The sequence below is a fragment of the Apteryx rowi genome, unplaced genomic scaffold, assembly GCF_003343035.1.
Source record: "Apteryx rowi isolate R43461 unplaced genomic scaffold, aptRow1 scaffold_45, whole genome shotgun sequence".
Classification (NCBI taxonomy): domain Eukaryota; kingdom Metazoa; phylum Chordata; class Aves; order Apterygiformes; family Apterygidae; genus Apteryx; species Apteryx rowi.
Window position 1 is genome coordinate 2,267,933 of NW_020450705.1, and position 11,899 is coordinate 2,279,831.

The 11,899-nt window shown below is 47.2% G+C and overlaps 1 protein-coding gene across 1 annotated transcript in view; it reads right to left on the bottom strand.

Moving 5' to 3' along the window:
* LOC112971645 overlaps positions 1 to 11,899 on the bottom strand; it is a 90,347-nt gene that overhangs the window by 30,134 nt on the left and 48,314 nt on the right. Inside the window, exons 52-61 of the mRNA XM_026077246.1 lie at positions 11,628 to 11,883; positions 10,851 to 10,947; positions 9,701 to 9,783; positions 8,648 to 8,839; positions 7,798 to 7,980; positions 7,080 to 7,265; positions 5,795 to 5,888; positions 5,049 to 5,134; positions 3,711 to 3,917; positions 3,310 to 3,333 (exon numbers count right to left, since the gene is read on the bottom strand). Coding sequence (XP_025933031.1) covers positions 3,310 to 3,333; positions 3,711 to 3,917; positions 5,049 to 5,134; positions 5,795 to 5,888; positions 7,080 to 7,265; positions 7,798 to 7,980; positions 8,648 to 8,839; positions 9,701 to 9,783; positions 10,851 to 10,947; positions 11,628 to 11,883 — 1,408 coding nt within the window. The remainder of the gene's footprint in view (positions 1 to 3,309; positions 3,334 to 3,710; positions 3,918 to 5,048; positions 5,135 to 5,794; positions 5,889 to 7,079; positions 7,266 to 7,797; positions 7,981 to 8,647; positions 8,840 to 9,700; positions 9,784 to 10,850; positions 10,948 to 11,627; positions 11,884 to 11,899) is intronic.

Genomic DNA, 11,899 nt, shown 5'->3' on the forward strand with positions numbered 1-11,899 from the left:
GGAGCCACGGCCCCCCAAACCCGCCGCCGAGGCCCAGGGCTGCCGCCCCCCACTTCTCCCAACCATTATTTCTCCGGGCCTCATCCAGCCTGGCGCCGTCATCTCGCACCACCGGGGGGGCGAAATAAAAATCAACCCCTGGGGCTTTTCGCCGTCCGAGCGGCCGGGCGAGACCTCCGCCTCCCCACGGCACCACAGCCGGCGGTGCGCAGCTCGGGCCTCTCCTCTCCTCGTCACTGACGGGCAACTTCCGAAACGAACAGCGTTTTAACTTCATAATTTAATTCGATTCGTTACATTTGCATTGCAAAGTAAAATTTTGTACAACTCAGTTGTATTCACGGGTAACACAGTACGTTCGCGCTCTTTCAACAGCAGATTTTAGCAGCAGCCGCACCTGTAAACTCTGTCACAGCATTTACGGCTCCTTCCATTCGGTCAAGGATGGATCCCTTCAAGTTCAACCCTAATGACAGAAGCGAACTCACTTGGAAAAAATCACTCTGAATTACGCAGTAAGGACAACGATTGTGCTGGGATTATGATAACAAAACAGAACACAGCACTAAGCTACTAGGCTTTAAATTTATGTTTTGTTCATCTAGTCATTCACTGGGCTTATTAAAAAAACAAACAAACTGCAAATTCTTATTTGGTAAGACTTACTTCCGAAAACAGTTATTTTGCTGTGCCACAGGGCAGTCGATCAGAATAATGTTGCAGTTGGAAGGGAGAAGTTGATTTGTAATGAGGCTAACAGGCTGATGGAAATTACAGCATGTGCTTTTCCCTGGAAATAGATGCATGTTCCTGTTAACGGGAAAGCGCTGGTAAAAATGCAGAAACACAAAGAAGTCAGTGGTACGTGCGTTTCGAATACTTCCCTCTCCTGGTTATGCATTATGCAAAGCCAGCAGATTGATAATTTAACCCTCTGATCATTTAACTTGGTTCTGTTAAAATCCGGAAAGACAGCGTCACTGTAACAAGGGCCGGCTATCAGCCAAACAAGTCAAGGGAATTTCTGCCTCCGTCTTTGGTTTACGCATGGTGAGCGAGGTCTCAATACTTGAGCTGTCCCTGTGGCACTTACAAAGCCTGAATCAAGAAAGAAGGGAGGGGACAGCACACCTTATTTTAGCACGCTTTCTCACTCATCTATATCCTACGCCTTTCTCAAACCATCCTCAACGCAGCACACGACTAGGCCAGTTTTGGCAGGACGAAAGCGAAATGCTCAGAAGACGCAGGTTTCGTGTCCTGATTGCCACGGATGACTACACTAAGGGTTTGGCTTTCTGCGCAGCAGCGCCTACGTTCGCTCGACAAGCCGCACCAAGATGTCCCCACGCGTCACCGCTGCCCGCAGCACCAGACCGCGGGACTTCCCTGAGCCGCCAGCGCAGCTGGCCACCAAAAGAGCTTTTGCTCCCTCACCTTCACAGCAGCCAAGAGGAGCCCCCAGAGCTGAGCTGGTCCCAGGCCTTCTCTGCACTGGGGGTCCACACTCCTCCTCCATCCACGCGCAGCCCCATGTGACCGCCGGATGGACGGCGCGGTTGGGCTGCGCAGCCCCTTGCGCCACCCTGTCCGAAACCAGCAAACACCTTCCAGGTGCAAACTAAGACACTGATTTCCTACCAGTCAGAAAGCATGGGAGCAGAAAGTGAAAAGTTCCAGTGAAGCGACTTTCTGGTGTTTGGTGGCATCTGCAAAGCCACCTGCAGGTTCTGCGTTCGGTTGCCACGACGTTTCCGCAGGCTGAACACCAGCTGCCCGCGGGCAAGCTCCACTGCCGCTGTGAAACGCCCATCCTGTTCAACTTTCTCCCCAGAGCTCTCAGCTGAGCAACCCACTCTGCCAGTTCCTAAGAAGTGTTAAGTCACTGAAGAGACAAGCAGCATGTTTCTCAAGGCAGGAAGAGAAAAGCTTTGATAAAATACAAAGACACTGCAACTGCAGAGACCACAAGACTAGTTTTAGTACGTACAGGAAGAGTCAGAATAGTAGTTCTTTGAAATAAGGCATTTAAATATTTTCCTCCAGTGAAAGTACCAATTTATATGGATTGCTATTTGCACAACAGCTCAGACTTGCCTTAAAGTAAAAACTAGAGCAAACACTTTTATGTGAATATCCTCAGGTCTCTCAGTACCTACAGATAATATGAAGGGAAAGCACAAGTCGGACATCAGTCTTAATTTTCCCAAGCGTATATCGCTCACAGGAAGACAGTCACGGTTAACCCTCTTAGCAGCAACATCACTTTTCACCTCAGAACACTTAAGACGCGTAAACCCCAGTTAGGATCAGACACAACACTGCCTTAGTGGAGCTGAAAAACAAAACAGGGAGGTACCTAAAGAGCCCTGTTTTCATGAGTCTACAATATTGCAGGATGAAGGTCTTTGGTATCATTACAACTTAACAGGGGGATAACTGCACTTGATTTCTGAACGGTAGTTTCATCTGGATGGCCAGGAACCGGCCAGCACAGGCCACATATGCAAGCTGCTGTGTGTTCACCACAACATGCAGCTATTATACCTGCAACCAAAAGCGTAAGCAGTTCCCAGGCAGCAGGAGGGAGCGTGATAGAGGATCAATGCCATTTTTTTCATCTAAGATTTGCAGATTACTACTTCTAGTCCAATCTCACAAGAGTGAAATCCAGAACCCTGAGATCAGTGTGACCAAGTCCAACACGTCTACAGTTCAGTACTCTCTGAGGGGTCGCTCCAGCTCTTCCAGTTGCCTCTTCTTGAGCCTAGAAATGAATAACCAGCATTGCCAGGAGGAGGGGCAGGATTCCTACAAGAGACAAATAAGAAACTTGTCTTCACTCCAAATATATTCGCTTACTTTTTGCCTCCCCACTCCCAGATATAGTACATTTAGCATTTTTTCCTCTTTTCAAAGAATGATCATAAAGCAACAAAAATATAAATATGACAACAGTTTGCAGCAGAAAGCTCATAAGCCTATTCCAGGTTTAAGCAGAATGCATACAATTGCTTAAGAGACAATAACTTAAAGATGGGGCAGACTGTGGTTAAGAGTGACTTCAGAGAATAACGTGATGCTAATAACATGTTAATGGTCACAGCACAGCAGCCAATATTTCCTGCTGCTTCAGCTACAGGTACCGTGGCTGGCAAGAGAGGAAGCCCAGGCAGCTGGGAGAACAGCCACTCACACTGCTACGGCCGGCGCTTGCAGTCATTAAGATACACACTTAGTACTAGCACTGGACAGCATGGCAGACCAGTGCTTACACATGCACAGGACTCAGGAATCTTTATTACTTACCAGCAATGATCTTGCTAGCTGTGCCTGGAAAAGAAGGGAGCAAAAATGTGAAACTGAACACCCATTAAGCACAGGAGTTCAAACTATGCAACACTCAGTGTCTCAAATCAAAGCCAATGCACATTAAAGTGACAGTTGAAACAACACAGAGAATAGGATCCCTGTGTAATCCAAGGCTCCAGATGTTTAATGGATGAATACATTTCCATTAGCCTGCATGTCTTTGCAGCAACCTAGTCATGTGCTTTTGGCACTAGATTTCAATGCAAGCTGTTTCAGAAAGTTTTGAAGGCTTATTCCTTAACTGAAGTATCTGATTTGAGGATTCACAAAGGAAGCAAAAAAATAGGTTTTCCAAGAGAAAGAGAGGAGACAGCAAGATAGTCAGAGGAGACAGTCACCTTTGCATTCAGGAGTAGGCTTGCTCCAGACTCCAYGAGATTGATCTTCTACTGTACAGTGAATAGAGGCCTCTCCAGTAAGGGTGAAGCCATCATTACATTTATAGACTACAACAGAGCCATAAGCAAAGTTGCTTTCTGTTGTGCCATTGTGTTTTCCATTGTCAATCGCAGGTGGCAGTCCACAGAAAACAGCAGGGGGCTGTCCTACAGGAGGAACATCACCAAGAGYGTCTGAGCACTTTCCTAACTGAAAACGTATGTCAGATGTGTGGGAAGAAGAAGATATAGCCAACTGACACACATCTAGAAACACCTGAAAATACTTTTAGCTTTCTTGCCTAATACTGAAGCTTAGCTACTGCCTATGAATCACAACTCCAGGATACCACTCCATGAAATAAGCCACGGAAGCACCTAATCAGACTAGAAAAAATGTTTCAGCCATCCCCAGCTTTAGTCCTGAAACACAGAGCAAGACACCTGAATTCCCACACACGAGCCAAAACGTTCCTTGTCACAGTAACTGGCCTAGACAAGCATGCTGGAGGTATCCTGTCTGACAGGAGACTAGAAGGAAAGTGGAATGCTACAGTGTAAGCTAGGAAAAATTATAGTGACTTACTATAGTAATTAGCTTTAAGAGCCAAGACTGACTTACAAGACACATTAAGATGTTAACTACCCCAGTGGTGATCTGCTGACTCCTCTTGAAGGAAGGAAAGACGGAGGGGTAGTCAGAGACCCTGGGCTACAGCTAACAACGCCACCCAAGGGACCCAGCACCTAGGGAAGTATAGAATTGAAGGGGCCACAAAATCACAGTGTTTAAACTTCTGCAGTGAGGCATAGATCATCCCCAAGTGCTCTTAAAAACCAATAGTGAAGATAATTCCATAATATTCCTTAATTCTCAGCCTTGCCCAACACCATGCACTACCTGATTTCAGCATTATACCAAATTAACTAGATGGAGTTCTAACATCAAATTTAAGCCCAATTTATTTTCATCTTTCCCCTGGCAACTACAGAGAAAAATAACTATTCTCTACTTATAAATGGGGTCATAATTTTCCTAATTTTTCCATAATTTTCCAGTTTCTGGGGTTGCTTCATGAAGAAGAAAACTCTGCTTTGTGTTGCTCTCTCCTGGCTTGCTCCAGTTTGTCAGCATGATTTTTGAATTGCACAAGAATATTCCAGCTAAGGCCTCATAGCACAAGCTAGTATTGAAATTTTGAATTTTACAGCAGCTTGAAGCACAAGTAAGAGCAGACCAACCCCCCAGCAAAGCAGCTACACCACAACAGCTCCAGCTGTTATCTTTATGGCTCTTACTTTCACAGCTTGGAAATGCCGTATCCCAGCCAACTCCATTTCCTGAAATCACACATGTGGCAGAAGACGACCCCTTTAATTTATACCTAAAGAAAGAGAGGAAGTTTGATAATTTTCAGAAAACAACCCAGAAAGGGTTCTTCGCCCTCCTCCCCAACCATTGCATGGATACAAGAACAGAAGTTGCTCCTGCTGTGAAATGGGATCCGGACACATCAACAGCTACTGTAAACCAGCAAATAAGGGCTGCCCTGACCTGACAAACAGGGAAGCGTATAAACTTTCAGAAGCTTCAGCAGGAGGGATCCCTCACCAGTGTGTCAGCAAGAGGCACAGGAATAACTCCCAATCTAGGAGCGAGGGAACCACTGCCTCCTTTTCTTTGTAAAGGATTGAAATGAACTCGTTTATACTCCTAGACCTGTAACAGTTTCCTGGGTTTCTGTTGAACTGTGTCTCAGGGTGCTGGTGACCTAACATAGCTCAGTAGAGCTGTATCCCACCCACGCTTCCAGTATGTAGTTGGAATATAGAGCTGAACTGAAGYGGTTCGTTGTATTACTAATCATGCACAAGTTGCCACACTTGCTTGTCTCACTGAAGGCATAACACAGTTTTACTGGGAACTTGTATTGGGAAACTGGCAGTGGCGGGGGCTGGCGGATGTATTGCCTGTCTGTGAAGCGCGTCCGGATCCCTGCTCCCGACCTTCAGCTTCAGTCCCTTTTGAGTAGTGATCCACTCACTCAGCATCACAGATGAATTTCACTGTTGTCTCAAACTGGAAATTGTCTGCTATTACTTTCCCATTCTCTATTTGTGGAACAGAACATTGCTTTCCTAGAGGAAAAGAAATCAGCATGGGAATTACTTCATTTGTCTTCGAAGAGTGACGCCAAGTGACAGCTCTTAACCAGACTTACATGATCAAGACCAAGACCTCAGACAGGCTTGCAACTGCGCCAAAACTCAGCTGCACTGAGAGACGCCTGGGGAGGCCTCTGCCCCCCTCCTCAGCAGAGGAGCCTGTGCTGTAGCATAACAAGCGACTGGATTCAGTCCCAGCCAGAAGCAAGAAAAGGCAGCAACCTGTACCAGGTACAGCAYGGCCCGCCTGCAGCAAAGTGCATGCCTCTAAAAGGCAGGTTCTTAAACCAATAAGCCAGAGGGCTAGAGCTAAATAAGACTGCTARCACAAAGCAAATACGCAGTACAAAATACACAAGAGGATATGCCGCCGCATCAGTCTTTAGCTCTTCCAATACTTCAGGAGTTTTTTCGATACGTGTACGAGGTGTCTTGGTATGAACAATTTTGTCTTCATTATCAAGAACAGCACAAAGTTTTTGCAGACCTTTGTTATGTTAGAACTGTACTAATGTGATATGTGTTACTCAATACTAGTTTTACTATTTACTATTATTTACTACTAAACCAGTCTCATTGTGGCAACATTGCATGTCATTAGTTCAGTGTTTCTCTCTCGTAACAGTGATTACAATCTAAGCTCGTTATATTGCAGCAGTTATGCTCTGTGAGTCAAGTGGGAAAGGCTATGAACAGGAACCAGCAGGAAATCCAAAGCTCCATGGCACAGTCTCACCMATACCTCTGACTGTCCTCAGAACATGCCTTACTAAAAATAAAGAGAAAAAACTGATGCACAATTACACTCAATTGCAGTTGCTTCTCTGGGGATCACTTAGTATGCACACRTGAGAGAGACATCTGAATTATGGGGACTTAGAGGGAGAACTAAGCTGCTCTTTAGTTTGTTCGGAAAACAAAGCACTTGACCTATACACAYGTGATAAATGTGCACTTGAAGGCACACAGACCTTGTTCTAAGTTTATCAGAGTAGACCAAAATGCTAGATTTACCCCCATACACTTTAAAGAGTTCAGCAAGAAACTTCCAGGTGTGTCTGCACAGAGATGGGCATGAACAAAATTTCAGAATAAGTAACATCTCGAGTGTGTAAAGGTCACTAGTATAGTCAGTCAAGATAGGAGAGGAACAGAGATACTCACGTATGCAGAACTCGGAGTCTGCAGACCAAGTTGTATTTATCAGACAAGTAACAACAGAAGACTTTCCACTTGCTGCAGTATAACCTGGTTTACACCCGTAAGTCAACTCGGTTCCAGCAAGAGACTGGCTGCTCGCAGTGCCTATTAATTCGGCAAAAGTGAACCTTGGAGGAGCACCACAGTAACCTAGCAATTGGAGGCAAAGGCAAAGTTAGCTGCAGAAGAGCACCCAAAGGGTCTCCAATAACAACAGTAACTGACTGTTTGGGAGCGCACATCATTTTAACCGTTTTGGTTGTCAGTGTCCTGGATCCGGTTTGCATTTAGCCCATTTAGCGAACAGCAGCATGTATCACAGTTTGCTTAACTGGAGGAAAGATGCAGATTGAGCAGCATCTCTGCTTCTGAGATGCTACTTCGCTTAACACCAGCCCAGTCTGAAGGACCTGGATTCAGCTGAGCTCAGCATCCCAAACAAGTCTGAAAACTGGTGAAGCAAGAGCATCAGGTATAGAAAGCAGTTTCTCCTCTCCTTTCAATACACTTTTGGACCATTTGCCATTCACAAATAGCTTAATGTCTAAATATATAAGTGGCCTGGGCTGCCACCACAAGGACTCTTAACCTAGCATACTCCCCAGGGGCTCCCAACACATGGCTACAACTGCACGAGGTTTGGAAGCTGATCTACTGAACAGGCTTATATGCTTATACTTACGYGGGTCACAAACTGGCAGAGGTGGCTTCCACGTACTGTCGGCTTCACAAGTAACGATATCACTACCGATCAAAACGTGACCAGGATAACATTGAAAAGTGACCGTTTCTCTATATGTGTACTCAGTGCCRAAACCAGACAACTTCTCCCCATTTTTCACTTCTGGATTTTGACATTTGACCACTGGAAGCAAACATAAGCCAATAAGAGTATTTGTTACAGGAAGGAAAGGCCCCGCAGTGCCCCCAGAAGCATTATGTGAGAAACAGTCGTTATCAGAAGTGCCTCTACGAGAGGCAGGTCCTTCGTGCAGTGCAGAACCAAGCACATCACTAAGAAACGGCACAGATCAGAGCTTCGGTCGTAGGAAGCTCTGGGCATAGGCAGGGAGAGACCCGCTTTTCAAGAGCTTTTAAGAACTGGAACCTCCTGAACAACTAAATCATTTTCATTCACRCTTCCTGGAATACCAAAGGGAAAATAAGTCTGGTTGCTGCTATGGGAACTGTGCTGCTGTAGGTGTAGCACCTCAGCCATTTCACGCCAGCCGTGGTCTCCAGCCTGCCTGTGGTTACCTGCCTGCTCGGCTCTGGTCTGCAACGCAATGCAACGCTGTCTCTTCTGGATCAATCTAGATTATAGCAGTGGCTTTCCATGGGCTGAAGAATCTGTTAAACCAAGCCCTGCCTCTGACCACGACTTGGGAGATCACTGCATTAAGCTTTTGGGAATCATTTAAAACTCAGATGAACCTTCTCATATTTGTCAACTCATCTGGAAAGCACAGTTTCACATGGAGGAGGCAAGAGAAATGAAATCAAAAGAAAACAGAGAGAAAGAAAATATTTACCTTTGCATTCAGGGGCTGGACCACTCCATATCCCATTCAATTTATCTTCTGATGTACAGTAAATCGTGGACTCTCCGATGAGAGAAAAGCCATGGTGACAGCTGTAAGTAACAGCTGAGCCAAAGGTAAAGTCTCCGTTCTCAGSATTAAGCTGTCCATTTGCGATTCCAGGAGGCGGCAGACAGGGAATAACTGCAGGGAAAAACAGCAGCAGAAAAATGTAAGAACATTTCCATCAAATATGGAGCCAAAAAYCTGTCTGCTAAGAAGGTATTAATAAAAGCCAAAGAAAAAACAGGGAACARGTCCTAAAGCAACCATTTCAAACTAAAAGTCTTGAATGCTTCTTCAAATTCTGAATGTTTTCCAGTTTTTAAAATGGGTAAATGGTACAACAGCAAAACAGCACCCTCTGCCCTAGAGAAGAGGCCTCCTGGAGGCAATAAACTTGGTCTAGCTGAGCAGTCAGGCACCCTCAGCTACCTTTGAGGGGGTTTCTTGCCTTTGCTGAGAACAAGGCTAGAATACTTATTATAGCAGCAGACAGCGTCAGTCCATATAGCACCAACCAAACTCTTGGAAGTAATTTCTCTTTCTGAGAACTCAGATTTTGAACGCACAGGCATGTCTGAAGGCATTCCAGTCCTTAAAGAGCACAGCTCTTGAGAAGCACTTCAGCAGCAGCTGCCTGATGAGAAACGCGACACAAGTAACCGAGCCTCCCCAGCAGCCTGGCGGCTACGGCGCGCGGGGCCAGGAAGCCTGCCGCGTGGCCACGCTAGCCGATACCAGCCACCAGCCGCAGGAGTTGCTTTTCTTGCGGATCCCACTGTAGGAGCTGCTGCCAACATCCACAGATCCCCCTTGGTATTTCCATTCCCATTTCCAAAGGCAGCATTTGGGGGAGAAGTAAGGAGACAGTCTCATTGGAGGTTGATGTAATTTGGATCAAGGGCCAAGAAGAGAGAATCAACCTGCCTTTCCCCAAACTACCAGTTCTATTGTAGCAGCCTCAAGGAAGAGATGTGCACAAAGCATTTAAGATCCTCTTACTCTCGCAGAGTGGAATCGGACTCCAAGTAACTTCGTTGCCTTTAAGTATACATTGTGCAGATGAATCCCCAATTAGTCGGTACCTAAGGAAAGAAAAGGTTGAATCTCTTTAAAAAAAAGAAAAGAGTGAAAAAACATGGGAAATTCAAAAAATTTTATAGTTTCTAATGGCATTTTCTAGAGAAGCTGAACCTCTGGGGAAAAACAGCCCTCCTGTAAAATACAATCTGCTCAGTACCCAGAGAAATGCAGTATGATGTAGTGATAAGATGCTTAATACTGGTAGTGGGCAGGTTCAGGCTCAGAGAAGCTTTAGCAAGACAGCACCCTCACCCTGAGCCCGCACAGCCCGGGGACGGAGGAGTGCTGCTTTTTTAGAAGGGGGAGCTTAGCTCCCCTCCCTGAAAAACAGTTGCATTCCTTAAAGTGAGAGATTTTTGCAAAGATTTYAACAAGGGGGTATTTTTTTAAACTGTAGTCCACTGATGGCATCACACCTGCAAAGGGTTTAAGTTTGCAGCGTGTGAATTTGTGTCTTGCTTCACAGTTTCTGCAGACAAGATAGCCTGCTCATAAGCTGGGCACTCAAGCCCTTAAGAGTCCCTGGGCTGTGCAGCGCAGTGGTAGGCCCACACAGAAATTCATTTTCTGAACAGAGCTGGGTGTCACTGACTTACCTTAAGCTGCTCTCTTTCCCTCTCCTCCCACCTTCCCGGGACACCAAARCTCCCTTTGCCCAAGACCTCTTAGCTAAGGTGCAGGCAGCCGAATCCATCGCACAACAGCAAAGGCACCTGCCGGACACCTGCTGCTTCTTGGATATAAAATGCATTAAGTATCTTGCAGGAGCCAGCTTAAATGCTGAATTACTAAACAGGGCCAACAGGAACGAAGAAAATTATTGTGAAGGAGCTGATAACAGTTTGCAAAGAACAGGCTCTTGCACGCAGAAGATAAGCTGTCCCGAGAGCAGCGACAGGCGAGAGCCTGATGGCCGTGGCGCCCCGCTCTGACCACCTCCTCCCGTGCCTGTGCTTTCCAAGGAAACAGCTCCAAGGCATCAAAAAGCCTCCGAGGCTCCAGCTCCTGCAGGTGCTGTCTCATGGCCTGAGCTCTGCTGACTAGCCCAGGAAGCCAGGCAGACACTTACCCTTCATTACAGGTGAAGTTTATTACCGCTCCAAATCGGAGATCGGTTGTGTAATCAAATTTGCCATGTTGTATATCCGGTGGATCGCATAGCTTTCCTGCAAGGACAAATGACCAGCATTAACTTTATTTTATGCCATTACGATGAGCGCAGCTTACATGACTGCTTAGTGTTGTTACAGACCAAATGACCGTTTCCCAGGCAGCTGCCTTTCCTCGCCAGCAAGTACCAGTGCTTTTGGAAAAGATTAAGATCCACATTAAGTTCTGAGAAACTGAAAGTTAAATACAGCCAAGGACCATAAAGGAGCAAAGATTTACAGAGATGTAGATGCTTACTGAGAAAGGAACTGCAAAAGAGACCCAGAGACCYCAGCACGGAGGCCCTTGTCCGCTGCAGAAGGAGGGGAGAGACACCCGCCGCCCGCCCCAGGAACGGGACGGGCCCTTACCGCGGGTCGGCAGACAGGACCGAACCCCGCGGCCGTTCCCGCACCTTTCCTGGCTGCTGTCCGAATGCACGGCTGCCCTTACTCTACCGCAGCGCTCGCTCTGCGTCAGCGGATGGTAAAGTCCGCTGGCAATTAAAGGGAGCAGAGATCACCTCCCAGGGATAACAATTTCTAAGCAGGAAAAGCAGCCACGCACGGACGTGCAGGGCGTTTGTCCAGCGGCTGTAAAAAGCGCAGCCCGGGGAGTGCTTCCCTTCCCCGCGCTAAGTCCTGGCGGGGGTCGGGGTGCACCCCGGAGCGCCCGCGTGCCCGACACGGGAACCCACCGATGCAGAAATCGCTCTCCGCCGACCAGGTGGTGTCCGGGAGGCAGGTGACGTAGGGGGACTTGCCGCTGGCCGCTGTGTACCCCGGGCGGCACCGGTACCTCAACTGGGTCCCRGGAGGGTAGGAGTTGTTCAAAGGCAAGGGGGGCTCCGCGAAGGGGAACCTCGGCGGCGACCCGCAGTCGCCTGGGGGCCACGGGGGGAGGCTTGTGTCTGCCCTTCCCCACGCAGCCTCCTCCCTGCGCCCAAGCGCTCCCTGTCCCCGGCCCCCC